The 23,675-nt window shown below is 46.8% G+C and overlaps 1 protein-coding gene across 4 annotated transcripts; it reads left to right on the top strand.

The window, feature by feature from the left end:
- Positions 1 to 54: 54 nt before the first annotated feature.
- CLTA (clathrin light chain A) lies at positions 55 to 23,298 on the top strand. 4 transcript variants are annotated; one of them, XM_002707987.5, is made up of 7 exons: positions 74 to 433; positions 7,597 to 7,634; positions 9,060 to 9,177; positions 14,474 to 14,585; positions 20,492 to 20,545; positions 21,829 to 21,864; positions 22,852 to 23,298. In XM_002707987.5, exons 1-7 carry the CDS (start codon positions 217 to 219, stop codon positions 23,021 to 23,023), a joined length of 747 nt encoding a protein of 248 aa, XP_002708033.1. In that variant the 5' UTR covers positions 74 to 216; the 3' UTR covers positions 23,024 to 23,298. The 4 variants fall into 4 exon arrangements, with proteins under 4 accessions (XP_008264909.1, XP_002708033.1, XP_002708032.1 ...); XM_008266687.4 differs by lacking the exon at positions 20,492 to 20,545 and having other exon boundaries at positions 55 to 433; XM_002707986.5 differs by lacking the exon at positions 21,829 to 21,864.
- Positions 23,299 to 23,675: the final 377 nt, after the last annotated feature.

A 23,675-nucleotide genomic window follows, 5' to 3' on the forward strand; every position in this document is an offset into this window, starting at 1 on the left:
TCCGAAACCACTTTTGCCCTCTGATTGGCTGTTCTGTTTTCGGCTCTCCCACACCGCCAAGACCAACCGGATATAGGGGCAGGGCTTCCGCTTCCACCTCCTCCCTCCTCCCGCTGTGTTCCGATCGCAGTCGCCACCACAGCGGCCGCTGCCGGGCGCGGTGTCGGTGTGTCGGTTGGTTTATCTTTCAGTGTTGGTGCCGTTGAATTGCCCGCCATGGCTGAGCTAGATCCGTTCGGCACTCCCGCCGGTGCTCCTGGCGGTCCAGCGCTGGGGAACGGGCTGGCCGGAGCGGGCGAAGAAGATCCGGCCGCGGCCTTCTTGGCGCAGCAGGAGAGCGAGATTGCGGGCATCGAGAACGACGAGGCCTTCGCCATCCTGGACGGCGGCGCCCCCGGGCCTCAGCCGCACGGCGAGCCGCCGGGGGGTCCGGGTGAGAGGGCGGGCGCGTTTGCGGCGGGAGGACTTGCCGGGGAAACTCGGCCCGGAGTTGGGTCCGAGCACTTCCGTACGACTCGTGTTTCTTGCCAGGAGGCTGGGGCGGAGTGCAAAGAGGAAACGAGACCCCGGCCCAGTCATGCAGGAGCCTGGGCTCGGGAAGTCCGCTCCGTTCCGAGTGTGCGTGTGTGTGTGTGTGTGTGAGAGAGAGAGAGAGAGAGAGAGAGAGTGTGTGTGTGCTAGCGCTGCTGGGCGCCGGCCGAGCGAGAACGCAGAGAAAATCAAGTGACTGGGAGGCTTGCAGCCCCGGAGAAGCCCGTTCAATTCAGCAACTTTTAATTAAGCACTTGCTGTGCCTTAAGCCTGGTTTCTGAAGCCGCATTGGCGTACTCTCGCCAGACTCCCAGGCAAGTCTGAGCCCAGCACGGAACCTGTTATCAGGAAATGAGGGCAGGAAACCTAAGAATAGTAGTGTCTTTTTTGGAAACAAACAAGAATGGCAGTGCAGTTCAGCATTTAAGTACATAGGGCGTTGGGTTACGGGGAGGAAGGGAGGAGTGAGTAGGGAACCGAAGAAAGCAGGGCGAGAAAGCATGGAGAAAGAAACTCCGGTCAGGACTTCCGAGCTCCTCGGCTTCTGGGAGCAGCTTCGGTAGTTATTGCCTAAACAGAGCCCACGATTAAACCTGCACCAGCCAGGGAGGGAAGCAGAGGTGAACAGGCGACTGCTGTGTGGCCTCCACTCCCCCCCACCCCACCTCCCGGCCGAACAAATAAGAGTTGGGTGGGATGACAATTTGACCTTCGACTGCCTTAACCTGTGAAGTGCCTAGGATTGTGGTGTAGAAGCAGAGGGTGAATTGAAAAAAAAACAAACAAACTATTTAGTAGTATGGGGAAGAAGGAAATGAGTGGAGATGAGATATGGCTTTACCTTTCCTTGAAAAAATATTCCAGTAAAGGAGAGTAGGGCACTGTTGGCAAATGGGAGTGTTTCTGCTACCCGAAACCGAGACCTCTGAGGTCAGGCAGTCACCTAAAGAAGCAGGTGGGTGTGGGGCAGCCAGGGGCAAGCAGGTTGGCCTGAAGTGGGTTGTGACTGTGAGATAAAGTTGGCTTCCAGTGTTTGGGGGGGTATTTTGTCATTGCCTGAGAGTTTAAAATCGACCTTTGGCTTGCCTCCTCACTTACTAGAAAACTAAATCCTAGTGAAAAGTGACTTGCTTAAAAAAGGGCATCAGCTGGGCCCCAAGTCTCCCTCCCTTTAGATGGGACCGCCCCCTTACAGTGTTTTAGCTGGGGTGTGCTGGGGTCAGAGAGAGGCAGTTGTGGCTATAGGACCGAGCAGAGAGAAGCAGCACCCCTAGGAGACTCTCCTAGTTGAGGGACAGTGTAACTCTATTCCATCCCCATCACCCAGCCTGTTCCTGACACTGCTCGTGTACATAAAAACTGGCAAAGTGTTAGCTCCAAGAGTCCTATGTAAGCCAGCAGGAGTTGGTGCTGGGCAGTTTGGGAAGGTAAAAGGAGAGAATGCGGTCGGATATGTGAGTCTTGTACATCAGGCCTTCAGGAAAGGGAAGGAAGGGGTTGACTGCTGACTTAGTTCCTGGGAAGAACTTTATTAGGGAACTAAGCATTTAGTGACTTAAAGCCCTGACCATGCATTGAGATTGGTAAGAGTGCAGGGGTCAGCACTTCCTTTGGGAATTAGAGCAGGAGTTGGGCACTTTCTGTCTTTCAGAAACACTCTAGTGGTTACAGGTTTTGTACTTTCCACTGCTGCTTGAATGAGTTTAGGTTTGTTGTCTTAGGCAGTTTTTATGTAGTTAACCACTACATTTTCTGCATAATGTGTAGCACATTGCACTTATAGGATTACATTAAAGCATAGAGAGTGCTTGCTGGCATGTAGTAAGCATCCCTTGGCTTCTAGGTACTATTGCTCCCTGGGGGTAGGAGGAGAAAGCAGTTTGAGGCCTGTAGGCTTGGGGGTGTACTGAGGAAACCGAGTGATTATAGGTGGGAGGTCTCTGTCATGTGTCCTGTAGAAGATACATGGGCAATCGGCTGTAACAGATTGAGGAGAGAGGAAAATAGCTAAGCTTGCCCAGCCTTGGGGGAAAAGCTCCCATGGAGGATGGGCCTAGGTAGAAACCAGAGGAGTTAGGCCTGAGCCCTGGTTCACTCTTGAAATTAGGAGATTCAGAGAAGGAAATGTTGGGAAGCCAGAGATCAGCAGCTCAGTGAAGTGGCATGAGCAATATTGAGGAAGAACGTGTGGTCCGGAGGGAGGCAACCCAAGTCCAGCTGAGGTGGGAGAATGAGGCGGAGCAGGGAGCTGTAGAAAGAGCATATCACTGTGGTGCTGTCTGTTATGTTTCTGACAAGTGCTTAGGGAAGGAAAAAGAAGAGAAGTAGGTGAATTAGTCTTGCTGGAAGAGGGTAATTTTACTGGTAGCAGTGCTAGAGAGTTGTTTAGAGAGATCTCACACATGACATAATTATACAGCACATTTACTGTGTGCCTGGAACTCCATATACTTGACGATCTGTATATTAGCTGTGCAAGCTAAGTGGTAGTGTCAACCTGGTATTTCAGATGAGAACTGATCACTGTGGAAATTAAGCCATATGGTTAGGGAGCAAGCTAATGAATGGTTTGGTTGGGATTCAGACCTAGGTCGGCTTAACTTCCAATGCTTGGGGAACATGAGAAGTTGGAAGGTGAATTTGGGACAATCTTTCACCTTTGGAAACTTATCTGGTCCTTATTTCTGTCCAGAGTTCCTGAAAGTTCCAGAAAGTTTCCTTCTGGAGTATTTGACTGCCTAGCTTGGTTGTCCCAGTAAGGCAAGGCCCTAGATGTCCTTCCTGTGTGTCTCTGTAGCAGCAGACTACCATTTACCTTGGGCCAGTGGTTGACTCACATAGAATGGACACAGGGCAGGCTTCTGGCTCAGCAGTTAAAACGTTCCTTCAGATGCCTGCATCCCCTATCAGAGAACTTGGTTCGAGTCCCAGTTGCACTTCCAATCCAGCTTCCTGCCAGTGTCCACCCTGGGAAGCAGCAGGTGATAGCTTAAATATATGGGTCCCAGTCACCCATGGGGGAGACCCAGATTGATTCAGGGCTCCTGCCTTTGGCCTGGCCTAGCCCCAGCTGTTGTGGGTATCTCTGGAGTGAACCCCAGTGGCTGGAAGAACTCTGCCTGCCTGTCTGCCTTTCAAATAAAAAGTGAAAGTTAAAAGATACATAAATAAAGCAAGTTGGTTGTTGACAATTTCTAAAAAAAGAAAAAGCCAGTACAGTAGCATTGTAGCTAATAAAGAGCTCAGAGCACATACCAGTGGGTCTAGTTGAGTCTTCAGCCGCATGGGACAGGCAGCATATGATTTAGAAGGAGGAATGGCTTGAGGATTACTTAGTGTTTTGTTTATGGAGGAGTGATCAGAAGTCTTTCTGTTGGAAATGGCCTTAGGCTGGAATATATTAACTAGATAGTTGGTATGTTAGCTGTAATATATTAACAATAATGTAGCCCTGGTCAGACTAGCTGATGTAGGTTTCCCATTTTATATAGAAATTAATTCCTAGCATTAAAAAAGGTACCAGAAGAAAAATAAGTATACTTTAAAAAATTTATTTATTTTTCTGTTTTAAAGACTTATTTATGTATTGGAAAAGCAGAGTTAGAAGGAGAGAGAGATCTTCCATCTGCTGATTCACTTCCCAGTGGCCACAATGACCAGGGCTGGGCCAGGCCAGAGCTTCTTATTATTTTATTCTTCTTTTTTATTTTTTTATTTGACAGATAGAGTTTGACAGTGAGAGAGAGAGACAGAGAGAAAGGTCTTCCTTCCGTTGGTTCACCCCTCAAATGGCCACTACGGCTGGAGCCAATCCGAAGCCAGGAGCCAGGTGCTTCCTCCTGGTCTCCCATGCAGGTGCAGGGACCACAAGCACTTGGGCCATCCTCCACTGCCTTCCCGGGCCACAGCAGAGAGCTGGACTGGAAGAAAAGCAACCAGGACTAGAACCCGGCGCCCGTATGGGATGCGGGCGCCATAGGCGGAGGATTAACCAAGTGAGCCACGGCGCTGGCCCCGGGAGTCAGGAGCTTCTTCCGGGTCTCCCGTGTTGGTGCAAGGGCACAAGAACTTGGGCCATCTTCCACTGCTTTTCCAGGTTGTATTAGCAGGGAGTTGGATTGGAAGTGAAGCAGCCAGGACTCAAACCAGCACCCATGTGGAACGCCGGTGCTATAGGCTATGGCTTAACCCATTGCTCCACAGTGCCAGCCCCTGAAGATTTATTCTATTTATGTGAAAGGCAGAGTGATGGAGAGAGAGAGAGACAGACAGACAGACAGACTTCCATACACTGGTTTATTCCTCAGATGGCTGCAACAGCTGAAACTGGGGCAGGTTGAAGCCAGGAGGCAGCAGCTCCATCCAGGTCTCCCATGTGGGTGGCAGGGCCCAAGCGCTTGTGTGATCTTATGCTGTTTTCCCAGACACATTAGTAGGGAGCTGGATCTGAAATTGAGCAGCCAGGACTCAAACCAATGCCTAAGTGAGATCATAGGTGACAGCTTAACCCATTGCGCTACAATGCCGGCCCTGTTGTATTTATTTTTCTTGTAGTAGGAAAAGCCTTCAAGGATAAAAGCAGTTGCAGAAATGATCAAGGAAAAATCAGTGGTATCTACATACAAGCTAAGTAATTCTTGGTGTCAAATACCCTAAGCCAAATTAAAGGACAAAATGGGGGTGGGTATTTTGCAGTATGAGAAGACTGAATATAGAGAGAACACTTTGAGATGGCAGAAAATAGATTAAAAAACTCAGTTCAGGAAACAAGAAAATCAAGTGCCAGATATGTGATTACCCCACAGGAAATAAAATAGGTACAGCAAAGTCACCAAGAGGTTTCACGCCACACTATTAAGGTAACAAAAAGTTAAAGACAAGGTAAAGCATAGTTTAGTCAAGTTGAAGGTCTGAGAAATGGAGAGCACTCATGTGCTGTGGAGGTAGTATGAACCAGCTGGCAAATGGGCAAGTGGTTGGTGCTTTCCAAGTTGTTAGAATATCTGGTGACCCAGCAATTCTGCATCAAGGAACTTATTACATAGAAACAGTTGGATGTGCCCGCACAGGTACTTTTGTTTGTTGTTTGGTAAGCTTTGTATTTCTAAAACTTGATAGAATGTTCAGCAGACCGTGTGGGTAGGTGCCACACAAATAGCTTGAAATAGTTAAAGGCCAATGACAATAAGAAGACACCCTTTTTGTACTGCCATAAACCATAGTAGTGAAATAGGGAAATTAAGTGTGAAAATACATTGAAATAATAAATGTACAAGCCAGCATTCAAAACAGATCAAGCTGGTGGGTTGGCAAGTGCTTAGATCTCTTGGTCTGTACTCATGTATCATTTTTTATTTTTTTTTATTTTTAAAAGATTTTATTTATTTATTTGAGAGGTAGAGTTACAGAGAGAGAGACAGAGACAGAAAGCTCTTCCTTCTGTTGGTTCACCCCCCAAATGGCCGCAATGGCCAGAGTTGCGCCGATCAGGAGCCAGGAGCTTCCTCCCGGTCTCCCACATGGGTGTAGGGGCCCAAGGACTTGGGCCATATTCTACTGCTTTCCCAGGCCACAGCAGAGAGCTGGATTGGAAGAGGAGCAGCCAGGACTAGAACCGGAGCCCATATGGGATGCGGGCACCACAGGCAGAGGATTAACCTGCTGCACCATGGCAGCACCAGCCCCTCATGTATCAAATTAACAGTTGGGTCTGTCCTCTGACACTCGGGATAGCAGTCCTTTTAAAGGCTGGTTTTATCTCATATTTTTAAAATTATCTTAAGCATAATAAACAGCCTTAGAAAATACTGTCATTACTTAGCTGCCCCTTCAAGAATATCTATTTACCTCTCTCAAGGAACCCTGCTCATATCCTGAGCTCATTTGTGAAGTGCTGATACATGCAGGTTTGTTATCAGGATTAAAATTTAATGTATGTAATGTGTTGAACACTCTGACACACTGGAAGCAATACTTAGTAGATGTTTTTCCACACTAAAAAAGTTGAAAATGTAATGATATAGATGAACATATTACTAAAAAACATATGTTGGAGGAGTCTAATTTTGCTGAAAGAAGTTTTGTTGTGTATGTGTTAGATAAAGAAACCAAGATCTGAGTGATGGAATTACATGGCACTTTTCTTAAAAAAAAAAAAAAAAAGTATGTGTTTCAGTATCATGGAACACATGGCCGAAGGGGAGTGGGAATGATCAATAAGTTTTCAGTATTCTAAAGCCAAGGAGAAAGAAATTGGGAGAAGCAGGAAAATAAATTTAAAAATGTATAAAATGTAAGCATTAGGGTTGATTTGGAAATAGGTGCTTCAACTTGGGTTTAATTGGTTAGGAACTAAGAAAGCCAGAGGAGTGGTTTGATGAAATCTTTGCCTGTGAGAAGGAAAAGCAGGTGGGCATTGGATGCAGTGGTTAAGACCCACATCCCATTTGGGAGTACATGGGTTCGAGTGCCAGCGTTCTGCTGATAGGCATGTTGGGAGGTGGTGGTGGTGGTAGCTTCTTGAGGAATTACATCCCCGCCACCTCTGTGGAAGGCCTGGAATGAGTTCTTGGCTCCCAGCTTTGTTTTGGCCCAGCACTGGCTCTCATAGACCTTTGAGAAATAGATCCTTGGCTGCCAAATCTGTTCCAGCCCCAGCGTGGGGAGTCATGACCCCCAAGAAAGCTTCTTGGTTTGAAGACAAATCACTGGATGATTCCAGGTTCTACTTTGCCTCTGTCTTCTCCAGAACTCTGCTAGAGAAACATTGTTGCTGTCTGAGACTCTTCTGTCAAGCTTCCATTTGTCATCCCTCTAAGCCAGAAAGCAGAATCTGATTTTGGACTTGAAAGCCAACAGATTTGTCTGCATTTCATTTGTGTATTAGCACATCTGGATTTCATTAAATAGGAAGTTGTTTAGTCCCGAATATTCAGAATCTACCACAGGGACAGCATTTAGTAGCTTACAGAACATACAGTATACAATACTATATTCCACTGTGTAACTCTGTTTGGCCTTGTATTTGACTATCTGTGATTGACAGACTGAAATCTTGTCTTACAGAGGCTGTTGATGGAGTGATGAATGGCGAATACTACCAGGTACAGAGTACTCTGATCATGTTGAATGAGAGTGTTTGAGAGTCTTCCATTCCTGTGGTTTGAATTGACCGACCCGAACAAGACCCCAGTCCCTTGACTTTCCTGGGTATATTAGCTGCTGGAATGTTACCTACCGGAGAGGAAGGAGTTGAAGTGGTGTTGACAGGGCACCCTTTTAGAGTGTTCCTCACCTGGCCTGAGTGTGAAGCACTGTAAGAAGTTAGTTATTAATGCTTTAAGTGGATCTCTTTCTGTCTTTGATAACAGTCTGGTTATAAGACTTCAGAGATCTTTATTTTATGCTTCAAGACCTTAAGTCTTTTAAATAATAGGCTTTGTGTTTTAAGAAGACAGCTTGGGAGCCCACATTGGGGATTGACTGGAGACAGTGACTTAGTGTAGTGAGTCAATGAAAGGGAATGAGAACACCAGCCAGAGCAATGGAAAGGGGAAAGAAGGTGTGCATAGAATCCAGAAATATCTGTAGATCAAGAAAAGAGCCCCAGGTCAAGCCCAGAGGAATGTTTATTAGCACTCAGATCTTAGCGCTGTGAAGACACCCTCCCTGTGCCTCCTAGACTCAGGTTTGCCTGCCTTTTTCTTTCCCTGCTATGACTGTAGTAACTATATTATAAACTCTTTCCTAGAATTCACTATATTTTGATTAGGTAGTATAAATTAACCTTTTTTCCTATGTGGAATAACAACATTTAGAAGTCTTCAGTTCCAGGCCTTGCTTTGCCATGTACTTACCTTTGTTACTTTGAAGATACACACAGCCTGTCAAGTGAGGAAGCGGAATGCTGTTTCCTAATGAGTCCATTACCCATCCCACCCCCAAATTTGTATGTCCCACATGTCGCCCATTTATCAACAGGTATGATAGCTACTCTGCATCCCTCGTGGGCTTGTCAGGATTTAGTGCAGTGGTGTTGAAAGCTGCTGTCAGCACATACGGTTTTCTTGTTGCTGTACTGTTTTACAGAAGTCCCCAGTGCTGTATGTAACCTGCAGTTCTTTTTTTTTTTTTTTTTATCTTTTATTTAATGAATATAAATTTCCAAAGTACGACTCATGGGTTACAATGGCTTCCCCCCCATACCGTCCCTCCCACCCACAACCCTCCCCTTTCCCACTCCCTCTCCCCTTCCATTCACATCAAGATTCATTTTCGATTATCTTAATATACAGAAGATCAGCTTAGTATACCTTAAGTAAGGATTTCAACAGTTTCTCCCACACAGAAACATAAAGTGAAAAATAATAGATGATTTTTTTTAAATGATGATGAAATCAGATCAGACCTATTGTCATGTTTAATCCCAGTGAGAGTCAAGTTTGTAACCTGCAGTTCTAACTCATAGGAAGTGCATTTTGGGAAAGAGTGTTTGGTACTGACAGAGCATGATTTTGTTTTGTGTTAAGGAAAGTAATGGTCCTACAGATGGTTATGCAGCTATTTCACAAGTGGATCGATTGCAGTCAGAACCTGAAAGTATCCGGAAATGGAGAGAAGAGCAAAAAGAACGTTTGGAAGCCCTGGGTAAGGAATCTGTCTGTGGATATCTATCCTCAGTAGAGTAGTTGCCCTAGACTATTGATGTTTTCATGCTTTTTGGCTTGAATTAGCCATAGTATCTTTGTCTGGAATTTGGGATGCAAAATTTCTCAGCCTAGAGATCACAAGGCCACCTACATGGAGATGCTTAGTCATAGGCAGTTGTCTAAGAAAAAGGGTTGGCCAGAGAGCGACCAAGTATGGTCTCTCCTCTCACAGGCAGAGCAGAGTGATGCTATGGAAAAGGGCTCTGGACTTGGAGTGAAGGACTGGGTTCAAGACTCAGCCTGAGCAGCTGCAGGTACGTGGTTGCTTGAACCTTCAGAGTTTGTGTTGTTACCCTTGAAGGAAGACCAGTGTTGCTCCAGGATGGTCTGAGGTGGTGGTTATGAAAGTGTTGTAAACTTGAAGGTATTTCCACACAAGAAACTTTTGACAGTTCATTTAACATTTGACAGCTGATAAGGAAAATGTGGGGTATGTTAGATTTTTCTTACCCTAATGCTCCTGTAAAATAACTTTTTTGCACTTGTATGGGTTTAGGGATGTGGGGATGATAGGTAGAGTAAGTATTTGAATCACTTAGCTGAAAAGTGGTAGAGTCAGAATTTCAGCCGAAGTCTGCCTTGCTTCCAAGTCCATATCTATTCCCTTCAGCCATATTGCTTTTTGAACACATGTAGTATACACAGCCAGCCAGCCTGGCCTCTGGTAAAGAGATATATACATGGGGTTTCACCTGTGGGTTCAGGATCAGGAGACATTTGGTGTCTGTCTATATGGTAGGTTGGAGAGAGAAGGCAGAGTATGAGGATGTAGTCCACAGTGTCTTTCTCAAATTCCAGACATAGAACAGAGTTCACACATGTTTGTTCTCTTCTTTCAACTATTCTAGTCAATAATTAACATTTTGACATACTGAGTTACCTTTATATACAGATGGAGCATGGATCTATGTATATGTGTTATCCATATACTCACACACATAACTTTTTGTGGCTTGTCTACTTTAAGGTGCGGACATCACATACTTCATGTCTAAAAGTCTCATTATATATCTCCTAGACATTCTCCCTTGTAACCACATGTCAGGAGTACTATCCCCTCTGGAAAAGTATTGAACTAGTGAAAACATGACTCCTTATGTTTCAGATGGGGTAACTCACACCCAGACAGGAAGGGAGTTGACCCAGATAGCATAGTCAGTTTGAAATTATTTCTCTTTCCAGTCCAATTTATATGGCTTTCAAAATAAAGTGTACTTGTACTTTATTGCAGTATTCCATGGTATTCTTTGATGATGGAAATACTCTATATCTGCACTGTTCAGTCTGATAACCACTAGCCACTTGTAGCTGTTAAATACTGAGAATGTGGGCAATCATTGTAGTGCAGCAGGTTAAGCTCCCACACATCCCACATCCCTTGTTGGAGTGCCAGTTCTAGTCTTGGCTCCTGTGCTGCTGGTCCAGCTTCCTGCTGAAGCATTCTGGGAGTCAGCAGATGAAGATTCAAGTGATTGGATCCCTGTCACCGTGTACAAGACCCAGATAGAATTCCAGTCTCCTGGCTTTGGCCTAGCCCAGCCCTGGCTGTTTTGAGTATTTGGGGAATGAATCAAAGGGTAGAAGACAGCTCTTTCTCACTCTATCTCTGCCTTTCAAGTAGATGAAAATAAACATTAAAAAAAAAAATACTTAGAATGTGGCAAGTATGACTGAGAGATTGAGTTAAATTCTTGCTGCTAATAAATGTAAGTAGCTGTAGCTATATGTGACTAGCAGCTAGTTTTTTGGATAATGAAGCCTTTGAAAGGTGAAATCAGTCTTCATGGTGCTAGCAGCCTTGGTCTTTGCTTGTTCTTTGTGCATCTGTCTTGTGTGGGCTTATTAGGACTGCTAGAATATTTTGCACGTTGTAGAACCCACCTTACGTTTTCTCTTTCCTCAAAATTGAGCAGAGTTGCCCTGCATAGAGAGCCCTCCTCAGTGTCTACAAAAATTTCATTTTCTTTTTTGGTTATCAAGTTGGACACTTTGGAAATATTCCATGAAGTTGTTGTTTCTTTAACTCAAGTTGCTCTTTTGAGGGATTTGAGACATTTGCCTTGAATTCCAGTTGAATTGAATCATCTGGGCCATAAATAAGAGGTTTCTTCAGTTTCACCTTTTTTCTCTGTAAGAACTGTGAGAAATCACAACATACTGAAAATAGACAACCAGTGTCAGTGGTTGTCAGCTTAGCTATTGGCTGTGTTCTCACGCCATGTTTTTCTCTGTAGACAATGAGAGGATCCGGAGAAGCAGGTGCCTGACACCGTGTCTTGCTCTCTAAGGGGACTCTTTCTCCTTCCTAGACACAAAGAGCTTGCATTCAGGCTTGGCTCTTTGTCCCATCAAGCTAAGCACTGAAGAAGTATACATTCTTATTGCCAGTAGTACTTCCTGAATCTGTACAAGCCAGAAGGAGACTGAAATGTATTGTTTTATGCAATAGTTACAATCTGTCCAGATGGTCACAGTTTTTATCTAGAGTTTTTCAGAGATAAATTTTTGTAATATTTTGGTTCTAACATACAATTTTAAAATGATCAATAGAATTGAAAATAAATCTCCAATCATATAGTAGTTTTCTGTAGAAATAATTTCACCATTATTAAAAAGACATCTTACATTTTAAATTTGGTATTTTTCAGTTCTTTACCCACATAATGACGCGGGCAGCACATGGCATCTCCTTGCATCATTGCATACCCCATTCCACCCACCCACACGCATACACACTCTTAATGCTGAGGACAGACGCTTAGCAGAAGTTTCCTGTATTTACTGTAGAGTCATCAGTGGGAAATACGTAGAAAATCATCCACCTTCTGAATGATAGGTCACTTTCTGATAAACTGGATAGCAAAGTGAAGTTTCTTTATAATCTGAAACCTTACGGGAGTTTCTAGCTGCTATTAGGCTGTTTCTTGTAGTTACAGGCATAGGCTTCTCCAGGTTACCCACATTGCTTGCCAAGGCCCTAAAAATGCCCAGAAGTGCTTCGTGTCTTCCTCTGAGTAGCTACTTGAAACCACCACTGCTTCCTGCTCCTTCTCAAAGACACTGGTAACAGGCCGGGCTCCTTCTCTGCACTTTGGAAACTGGTCACTGGTGGTCACCTTCAGGTCCCGTCTTGTGATTATTCTAGGCTTCCCTTTCTGTCCCTCCCTCCGGTAGCAGCATAATGAAGTTAGGTGAAGCATCAGTATTATAATCAGACCTGAGTTCGGCTTTTGGCTCTGCCACTTACTCTTACCTCTAGGAAGCTGACTCAGACGTTCTGAGCTTTGGTTCTTCTCTCTGCTGAAAATGGAATTAGGATTTACCTTCTTGGAATTATTATAAAGAATGAATGAGATGTCTATAAAAACACCTCCTAGAAAGGGTGTCCTTATTTTTTTTTAAGATTTTATTTATTTGAGAGGTAGAGTTACAAAGAGAGCAAACGAGCTTCTATCCACTGGTTCACTCCCCAAATGGCTGCCAACAGCTGGGGCTGGGCCAATCCAAAGTCAGCAGCCTGGAGCTTCTTCCAGGTCTCCCAGGAGGGTGCAGGGGCCCAAGGACTCGGGGCATCTTCCATTGCTTTCCCAGGCCACCAGCAGAGAGCTGGATAGGAAGAGGAACGGCTGGAATACGAATTGACACCTATATGGGATGCTGGTGCCACAGGCAGAGGCTTAGTCTACTATGCCACAGTGCCAGCCCCCAAGGGTGTCCTTAAAAACATGTTTAAAGTGAAGTATTGGGTTAACCTCGATTAGCTACACCAGTAGCTCTGGCATGTATTTCTTTATCTCCTACTCTATACTGGTCTCTTTTGCCAAATCTCTTAGGAAAAGCCATATTTAGCCCTTGGAAACTCCAAATTTGAGAATCCAGTCTGGCAAACCTCTTAGGTGTACATTTTCTGCCTCATTTCTAGAACCTCTTGGTTGACTTTTTAATAATGATCCTCCATCCCTGCCCACTGCATTGGAGTTTGTTCTGTAGCTCTTTCCTGGCTCTGCCACAAACGTAACTCTTCGTCTAAGTAGGAACAGATGTTTTGTTCTATATTCCCTTCTCCCTCTGGTCTGGTTTTCCTAATAGTTGCTGCTTCTGCATGTTAGTCACAAGGGTGCCACCTTGTGTCTTACGAAACCATTACTTGTCAGGCCTGGAATGTGGACTAAACTTTGTTTTGTGAGAAGAATTAAAAGATGATCTAATGTGAATACTCCACCCTGAACTAAAGCTGGTGGCATTATTAAAGAATCAACTTTCATCTTTCATTAAACTTCAAATTTAACAAAAAAATTCTACAATTGCTTTTTCCCCATGTGATGTCCTTACAGGCCTTTTTAAAATTTTATTTTAATTAAAAGTCAGTATTTTTACTGTTCCTCCTGTCCCTGCAAAAAACAATTCCAGTTAAATTAAGTTGGTCCATGAACAGTGGACACAGTTAGTGCCACCCTAAGGTGGGCCAGGATGAGACGTAGTGAAAGACCAGGTGTAGGACCCCTACGATCAAGAATTGGTTGTAAGAAGAGGGAAAATAAGTTTCATTTTCCCCTCACCGCCGTTCTCCCCCGACACACATGCATGTGTACTTGCACTCATTGTAAATTCAGTAAGACCAAAATAAACTGATGAAATGAACTTAAGTTTTCTGAAGTTTATTTTCATTTCGTTTGATAGGCAGAAGGACCGAGACTGATCTCTCTGCTGGTTTACTCCCCAAACCTGCAACAGCCAGAGCTGGGCCAGACCAAAGCCGGGAGCTCAGAACTCCAGCTGGATCTCCCACGTGGGTGACAGGAACCTAAGTGCTTGAGCCATTGATGAAAACAACTTAAATTTGTGTTTTTTGGGGATGTGCATTTTGCACAGCGTTTAAGAAGCTGCTTGGGCCTCCTGCATCCCTTATGAGAGTGCCTGGATTCGAGTTTGGCCCTGCTCCTGTTTCCAGCCTCCTACTAATGTGTGTCCTGGGAGGCAGCAGGTTATGGCTCAAGTACTTGGGTTCCTGCCACCCTTGTGGGAGATCTGAATTGAGTTCCTGGCTCCTGGCTTTGGCTGTTGCCAGATTTGGGGGAATAAACTGGAAAATGGGAGGTATCTCTCTCTGCCTCTTGACTCTCTGCCTTTCAAATAAATAATAAAATGAAAATTCAGTATTTAAAAAAATGGCAGTTACAAGAACTTTTTGTTTTGCCTCATTTGTGTTATCTTTCTTTTCTTTCCCTTCAAAGATGCCAATTCTCGGAAGCAAGAAGCAGAGTGGAAAGAAAAAGCAATAAAAGAACTAGAAGAGTGGTATGCGAGACAGGACGAGCAGCTACAGAAAACAAAAGCGAACAACAGGTCAGTCCATGGGGACTCTAGCATGTTTTCCAATACTGATCAAGTCCATTTTCCAGCATCTAGTCCAGGTTCATGGCTGCTGCCTCCTTTAGTTTGGAAATGGCTTGGCAGGTTTTTAAGAAAATTTTTGAAACACAGAGACCACACATCTTGAGTCTTGCGAGCATAACTCAGTCTGTTTTCTAACCACTCCAATTGTAGTAAGTTTGGTCATATGTGTCGCTTGTAATGGAGTGAATCAGCAAAAGAAGTCATTTCATGAATATGGATTAAGTCCACGTGTCAGAAATGGAGTTCTGGAATGAAAGGCTGGTTTCAAGACTATACCCAGATCTCATTACTGGGAGGTGATTGCACACTTGGTCAAACTGCGTCTCCTAAGTACAGCCCTGGCCCCTGAGAGCTGCTTCATGAAGGGGTCCGTTAGCAGGGAACTGTGCTTTATAATTAGGTAGCCAAGGATGTTCCAACACAGTGTCTTCAGAATTAGGGGTTCTCTGGGTACTTCTCTGTGCCTAAGAAAATCTTGAACTGACTTCTTAAAAAATGCTATTTTCAGAACATGTTGTATTCACTTGGTGAAGGCTGAGGAGCTGTGAGAACCTTCACCACTCGCAGCTGGGGCTCTAGTGCTCTCGCTTCTTGGGAGTAGCTTAGAGAAGCGTAGGCAGCACAGCTTCCCTCGCAGGAGGCAGGTCGGCTTTCTTTCCTCTGTTGGTTCAGAGCCCAGCTTTCACTGAATGGTGGTTGCTCCACTCAGCTGGTAAAAACAGACTACGCTGGGTCTGGAGGGATTTTCAGTTTGTGGCATAGAACTTTAGGTTCCTGTACTCGGAGGCAGCCAGTGAGCTGGGTTAAGTGCCTTTGTCTTTGGCAGCCCTGTTAGATGGAAATCTGCTGAGAAAGAGGAAACTAGCCATTCTGCCTGTCACCCAACGCCATCGCGGGACCACTGTGACAGAACAGATGGACCTTTCTTAACATAGAGCAGCCCTTCCCCGTTTTGTCCCTTTGGTCCTTGATTCTGTTTGCTACCCCACCCCGCCTCAGGTGCCAAGCCTGGCCTGGTCACCTTCCTCTCCTGTCAGGTGCCTCTGAAGTTCTGTGGCAGACATGCTGGGGACTCCTCCAGTCTAGCGGTTGAGTTGCCAATGGTAACGGCACCCATCAGCCACACAGGCTCTTGTTGGGCCTGTGGTCAGTATGAAGTGCTGACTTCCCCAGGTGTCTGTGTCCTCTGCTTGGTCAGGAATGTTCCCCCAGATGGGAATCAGGTCTGTGAAGAAAGATGAGCAGTGCTGTGTGGGGCCTTGTGACAGTTCTGGAACAAGCCACCTCAGTACTTGAACCTTTCTGGTGATACTTGGCAGTGCCACACTGACTTTGCCTGTACAGGGTCCTGAGGTACCAGCAGTTCGACAGAGATTTTTAAGCTTAAAATAATGAATATGTAGGGAACAGGCTTCCCATTGCTGAGTTGTTTCAAGCCAGTTTTGCTGAATTTTTATGGGGAAAAGGTGCCTCTCTGAATACGGAATCAGTTGTCCTGGGAGAGAGTAATCGCTTTGTCATTAGGCACTCAGTCTTAAAGGTCGCCTCCTTCTGGGCGTGGCGTTAGGGCTGCGGCAGCTTTCTTTACTTGGAATTGCAGAGTGGTGGGTTGGAGCTCCCAGTTGGAGCTCAAGTTCCAGAGAAGAGAAGGGGCTTAATCCCCCTCTCTGGGAATGTGGACTCTTCAGAAGCCAGGCCGCTTGCTTTGTGGAGAGCTTGCCGCGCAGGGCTAGTCCTGAGGGCAGAAAGCTAGTGGCCCGGGGTCCGAGAACAGAAGGGATGGTTTTCCCCTCTATTCCAGTGATTTCCTCAGTGGATAGAGGTGGGAGCCTTTTTACAGTCACTTTGGGGGACTCTTTCCAACGGTGTCACTCTACCCTGGACATTTTGATAGAGCTGACTTCTCTGCCATTCTTTTTTTTTTTTTTTTTTTTTGACAGGCAGAGTGGACAGTGAGAGAGAGAGACAGAGAGAAAGGTCTTCCTTTGCCGTTGGTTCACCCTCCAATGGCCGCCGCGGCCGGCGCGCTGCGGCCGGCGCACCGCGCTGATCCGATGGCAGGAGCCAGGAGCCAGGTGCTTTTCCTGGTCTCCCATGGGGTGCAGGGCCCAAGCACCTGGGCCATCCTCCACTGCACTCCCTGGCCACAGCAGAGGGCTGGCCTGGAAGAGGGGCGACCGGGACTAGAACCTGGTGTGCCGGCGCCGCTAGGCGGAGGATTAGCCTAGTGAGCCGCTGCGCCGGCCGCCATTCATATTTGACTCTGAATTTTAGAGTCTAAAGGACTGGTTCCCATTTATGTGTATAAAGGGATTCCTTCTTTCTGGTTTGTCTGCAAATAGTGAATATGTTTAGAAAACAAAGCAGGGGGCGCCGACGCCATGGCGCAGTGGGTTAATCCTCTGCCTGTGACGCTGGCATCCCATATGGGCGCCAGTTCGAGACCCAGCTGCTCCTCTTCCAGTCCAGCTCTCTGCTGTGGCCTGGGAAAGCAGTAGAAGATGGCCCAGGTCCTTGGGCCCCGGCACCCACGGGGGAGACTAGGAAGAAGCTCCTGGCTCCTGGCTTCGGATTGGCATAGCTCTAGCCATTGCGGCCATTTGGGGAGTGAAACAACAGAAGGAAGACCTTTCTCTCTGTCTCTCCCTCTCACTGTCTGTAACTCTACCTCTCAAATAAATAAATTAAAAAAAAAAAATCTTAAAAAAAAAAAAAGCAGGGTTTTCATTTCAAGCAAGCATCATCCTCCCTGGATGATTGTGCAGCAGCTGGTGTTAAGGAGGCTACAAAGAATGGCAGAAAGGCAGAGCCGTGGGTAGAGAGGGCCTCCAGTTCATTGTGACTGTGTCACCAGGCTTCCTGCCTTCAGATGCCCTTGCCCAGTGGTCACCCAAGCATTAGAGCACATCTGTACCAGGTCCTTGGCCCGCAGGGCCTGTGGTCTGTTGCCAGCGTCCACAGTTGGGCCTCAGTGTAACTGCACAAGAACTGAATTAGGGCCTGTGGAAAAGAGTCCCCTTTGCATAGCACTCAGAACAGTGACTGGCCCCTGCAGTTGGCCGAGTTCACAGTTGTCCCTCAGTATCCGGGGCTTGGCTCCAGGACCCTTGTGGACACCAAAATCTGCTGGTACTCCAGTCCCTTGTATAAAATGGCCTGGTGTTCTCATACAGCCTATGCACATCTTCCTGTATACTTGAAGTCACCTTCACAGTACCTATAGTGCCAGACGCTGTCAGTGCCATGTAAATAAGTGTTAAACTGTACCTGTATTGTTTCGGGAATAATTACAAGAAAGAAGTATATATAGTTAATACAGATGCAGTTCTTTTTTCTGGGGCTTGTGGATATGCAGGGCTGACCGTACCTACCACGAACAATCCCAGAACGTATTCCTTTCCAAATTGTGTGAGAAACATTCCCCCCTATTAAGCCCCCTCTCTCCTTTTTTAAAAGTTGTTTATTTGGAAGGTAGAACAACAGAGAGGGACAGAGATCTTCCATCTGCTGGTTCACTCCCCAAATGGCTGCGACAGCTCAGTCTCGGCCAGGCTGAGGTCGAGAGCCAGGAACTCTAGCAAGGTCTCCAACATGGGTAACTAGACCATTTTCTGCTGCCTCCCAGGCACATCAGCAGGAAGCTGGATCAGAAGCAAAGCAGCTGGGACTTGAACTGGCGATCTGATAGGGGATGCTGGCATTACTAGCCGCAGCTCAACCTACTGTGCCACAGCACTGGTCTCTCAGGGTACCTTTTGTACTGAGACTTTTCAGCTCTTTCAAGGCTTGGAAAAGTTTAGGGACTTGATGATTGTCAGTGGTGGCATTTTTTTCCCATGCCTCCTTTGGGGCCATTTGTGGAATGAGGTTCTGTGCTGTCCTTATGCCTCCAAAGCTTGTCCTATGGGCTGGCTTTTCACTTCGTTCCTCTCTCCCAAGCTCCCCTGAGCCTCTTTCTGTCTTGGCTGAGGACTGCTGCTCTTAGATTCCCCTTCTGCTGGACAAAGAACAAGCAGGTAGCAGTCGCTCTTGTTTGCTGTCTTACTTTCTCTGTTCTGGGCCCATAACCTTGATGAGCTCTCTAGTCTCTGGGCTAGCTGCAAAGGAGTAAAGCTGACATTCAGGCTTCCGTTGTCATAGTGATGCCTTGACAGAAGTCATTAAATCTTTATTCATTTTCCAATAGAAGCATGCTCTAGTTGAAATCGATTAGGTTTTAACCCTTCATATGAACTAAAAAGGGAGTGGTGGGTTTACAGGCTGCCCTGCCTTGCCTTTCTCTCCCACTCATGCTGCCCACAAACAGCTCTCTCTTTCCTGCTGAGTCCATTAGAACTACAGTCAGGCTGCTCTTTTGATTTCTTTAAATTTCCACAAAACACCAGTTAATAAACAAAAATGGGAAAGAAGGAAATGGATGTGTGACTTTAAAAATAAGTGAAATTAAAATTATTAGAATTTGCCTTCAGATAAATGTGAGCTTAGGTTCATGACTAAGTATAATCAACCTTAAAACTTACTACGTCCACTCCCCTACTCCAAGCTGACCGAATCAGAGGATGGGGTAAGAGTCTTTGAAGGAGGCTTTGTGCCTGGGTCTAGTGACTGGGCCCATGGGTTCAGCCTGGGGTGACAGAGTGAAAGTCAGCCTGTGTCTGCGGCAAAAATTTCCTGACCCCATCCTGTGCCCCACTCATTCCAGGGCCCTGTCACATGGATCCTCTCCCCTGTCTGAGTGAGAGCTAAGGAAGGATGGAGTTCTGGGTCCTGGGCTTTACCTCACCAAAGCCAGTCAAGTCTGGCCTAGATGTCTGGGAGCGGCGCCAGCTTCTTGAGCAGGTGGCTGGATTCAGGCACGCGCGGGCCAGTCTGCCTTCTTCCCAGCAGCACTTGCCTCTGGCTCCTTTTTTTTCTCTAAAGCAGGCAGGGGATTTTTTTTTTTTTTTTTTAATATTTATTTATTTACTTGAAAGAGTTACACAGAGAGAGAGAGAGAGAGAGAGAGGTCTTCCATCCAATGGTTCACTCCCCAATTGGCCGCAATAGCCGGAGCTGCGCCGATCCAAAGCCAGGAGCCAGGAGCTTCTTCCTGGTCTCCCACCTGGGTGCAGGGGCCCAAGGATTTGGGCCATCATCTGCTTTCCCAGGCCACAACAGAGAGCTGGATTGGAAGTGGAGCAGCTGGATCTCAACCGGTGCCCATATGGGATGGCGGCATTTCAGGCTAGGGTGTTAACCTGCTGCACCACAGCGCCGGCCCCTAAAGCAGAGATTTTCAAATGATCCTATGTTCCCAGGATACTGAACATTTATCCTACCAGCCAGTGTGGGAAGGCAGCAATTGGGTAACCCAACATTTGAGATCAGATTTTTGGGAACTAGTGCACACACCAGTTCGGAAGGAAGTGTTAATATACGGTAGGAAATGGGAAGAACCCTGGACCTGGAGCCAGGTGGCCCGGGTGAGTGCTGCACATCTCCGCTGTGATGTAGCCGAACCAGGTGCTTCCTCTGAAGGACGGTGGGACCACTGTGTCGTGAGCTGTTAGGGTTGAGGATTGAATCGTTAACGTATGTTGAGTGCTTAATAAATGCTCGTTGTTGCCAGGATAGGCCTTGGGGCTGAAATTGGCAGCGCTCACTCTGGTGGAGAGTCCCCATGTGGGAAGGCCAGTGGGAAACCCTGGCCTGCCGTGGTCTCCAGCGCTCAAAGCGTCAGGGGGTTAGGCTGGAGCCCCGAAAGCAGCTCCGCAGAGCACATCACGCCTCTATTGTGGATTGTAGATGTTTCTGCTTCTCAATGTTCTCTCTTTTTTCCTGCCTGCTTGCCTGCCTTTGGACCTCTTGCTGTCTAGGGTGGCAGATGAAGCTTTCTACAAACAACCCTTCGCTGACGTGATTGGTTATGTGTATGTTGCAAAACTAATTCCTTTCTTGTTTTGATTCTATTTTCTGTTTAGAGTTAATGCTCCTTTTGTGTCACAAGTTGTTTTGCTCTTTGAAATATTTCAGATTGGCCCTCTGGGAGCTGCCTAAGAGTTGATAAGCTAAGGGATGCTCCCGTGGTTGCCTTGTGGAATAACAACTCCCTTCAGCCTCTCATTGCCATTTTTCATATTCGGGGATTTAGAGGGAAGAGAGCTCTTTCAGAACGGGAGTCATTCATGATCTTGCCTGGGAAGGATTTGGGAACCAGGGGAATCTGACCTCTTGCTGTTGCTGCCACCACTGCTGCTACCTGTGCCCTTTTGCCTGCCTGAGGTGGGAAGAATTCTCCTCACTTGGGAGCAGGTGACAGTCCCAGGAGGTTAGGAGCCAGGGAGCAGCAGCACCTTGCATCGCCAGTCAGCTGTGGGGGCAGCGTTTTCATCACTTGGTTCCCTCAGAGAATGTGGGGTCAGGTAGCTCTCCCTTGGGCAGGAGAGTTCAGAGCCGGGGGGATTGTCTTCATGGGTGTGTGTAATTGTTCCTCTACCATCTGACATGTCAGAAATTGCTGTTCAGTGGCTAGCTTCTAGTGCCCAGTCCCCACCCGAGCAGAGAGAGTCCCCTAGCTTGCGGTCAGGATAGCGAAACTGTCTGATATGGGCCACTTGGGGTCTTCCCTTGTGCCCTGCTCCCCAAAATGGCATCTCTTTGGAGAAGTTTTTGTTTTTTTTTGTTGTTGTTGTTTTTGTTTTTTTTTTTTTTTTGTTTAGGATTCCTGTTACCAAAGCTGTATTGCTGAAGACTTAGAAACAGCTGTCACTGTTTCCTCCTTAAAAGTTAGGGCCAGCTTGTGGGTCTAAGGGAGATGAGGGTAGAATGGAGGAGGAAAGGGACCTGTGGAAGACGGGTGATTGGGGTGGTCTAGAGAGCCTCTTAGGGCCCACAGTCATCCCAGCAGAAGCCAGAACTGGGTTTCCTGGGCCCTTGGATGCATTTGCACTGAGATTTGTGAAATGCTGGACTTACAGGTGGTGTTTGATTTGATTTTGGCACATTCTCTCTGGAGTAGAAACGGAGACTGGAGAGGCTGAGTCTGGTTTTGCTGGGCAGCAGGGTGGCCCAGCAAAGCCAGCTGCACGTTCCAAGCAGAGATAGAGTGGCAGGGGCATGTCTAGCTTACTGACCATCTGCATTGGGCTCATTCTCATTTTCTATATCTGACCTAAAGTTTCTCTCCTTGTTTCTTTTCTTCTTCACCCTTAAGCACAAACATAAACCATCCTTGCTACAGCCTAGAACAGTTAAGTAAACCTTTCTCACTGCCCTAACTGTGTGTGCCATGAAGTCGCAGTGTTGTAGTGGCTCTGGGCTTCAGCGGTGTTTGCCACGGCCATCCCTGTGATAGTGCCACCCCTCTGTCCCCGCAGACCAGTCACCTTCATTGCTTCTGCTTTGCCCGTGATGCTTGTTGGAGTAGATGGAATAGTGTGTCATTCCGCCTCTGCCCATTGTCCTTCCAGGCTGGAGCTCCCACCAGCTGGTTCCCGGCTGCGGGTGGGCTCACCTTGGTGTGGAAGAATGTTGGAGTAGCCCCTGCCAAAAAGCAGCTAATGCTGGCTCTCCTGCTGGAGTGGTGTGCCCTGAGTGGCCCCCAGGCACCTGGCTGGAGAGAACACAGCAACTCTGGCTGAACTAGAGAATGCCCCAGCACCCCCCACCCCCACCCCCAGAATGGCTTCTGGTCTGGAGTGCCTGCTAGCATGGGAGCTTTGTCTTGAGTTTCTTTTGATCTGCCCTGTTTCTCTCCAGCCGGAGGAAATGAATCTAGAGGCTACTGTGCAGTGCCTGTGGGCTTTTTAGAAGGCTCTAAATTTCCTTGAAACTCAGTACAGCCCAGCATAAGCTACTCTCCAAGTTCTTGACCGGCCTGCTGCTTTGTTTTTAATAAAAGCGGTGTGGAACTGGCTAAGGACTGCCTTTATTTCTTTCTTAAATATTTATTTTTTAATCCTTCAAACAAGCAGAGACAGCCAGGCAGAGAGACAGCCCTGAACCAAACACCTGTATTCCAACATTTTACGCAGTAGCCTGGGCACCCTGTGCCTGGGAGAGCTGCCCACGTGTGTCCCTGAGTCCCTGAGTCAGGGACTGTTGTTCTTGGGGAAAGCAGCTGCCACTGAGCCAGGGATGGAGAGACAGAGGTAGCTATTTTTTTGTAGCAAGGCAGCCGCCAGGCTGCTCCAAGGTGGTTCTGCATTAAACCAACATGTTTTGTTGTTGCTTCCAGGGCAGCAGAAGAAGCCTTTGTAAACGACATTGATGAATCGTCCCCAGGCACTGAGTGGGAACGGGTGGCCCGGCTATGTGACTTTAACCCCAAGTCCAGCAAGCAGGCCAAAGACGTCTCCCGCATGCGCTCAGTTCTCATCTCCCTCAAGCAGGCCCCCCTGGTGCACTGAAGAGCCGCCCTGTGGAAACACTACATCTGCAATATCTTAATCCTACTCAGTGAGCTGTTCACAGTAATTGGATTAATTATGTTGAGTTCTTTTGGACCAAACCTTTTGTCTTTAGAGTTGATCATTGTTTGTGATTGCATGTTTCCTTCAACTGTGTTCTCCCTGGCTTTCAGAGAGGAGGGTGGAGGAGGAAGAGGAAGGGAGGGATGCTCCCAACAGTAGCCTCAACTGTGCTTTTATGCATTATTCGGAGAATAAACTTCTGTTTCAAACAATGCTCAGGAAGCTTTTTTATTGACCTCAAGGTCCTCTGGATTCAGCCAGCAAGCCCGAGTCAGATAGCAGTGGTGTGCGGCTAGCCCCTCCTCTTGATTCCCGTAGCACCTGCTGGGATCTGTGCCATTTATGCGCTCAGTCCACATTTCCAGTGGAAGTTCCTGTGTTGTCCAGTACAGTGTTCACTGGTACAATTTCTGTTAGTTAAAAATAGATTGCTGGGGCCAGCGCTGTGGTGTAGTGGGTAAAGCCCAGCTGCTCCACTTCTGATCCAGCTCTCTGCTGTGGCCTGGGAAAACAGTGAAAGATGGCCCAAGTGCTTGGGCCCCTGCATCCGCATGGGAGACTGGAAGAAACTCCTGGCTTCTGGCTTTGG

Source organism: Oryctolagus cuniculus, chromosome 1 (genome assembly GCF_964237555.1).
Source record: "Oryctolagus cuniculus chromosome 1, mOryCun1.1, whole genome shotgun sequence".
Taxonomy (NCBI): domain Eukaryota; kingdom Metazoa; phylum Chordata; class Mammalia; order Lagomorpha; family Leporidae; genus Oryctolagus; species Oryctolagus cuniculus.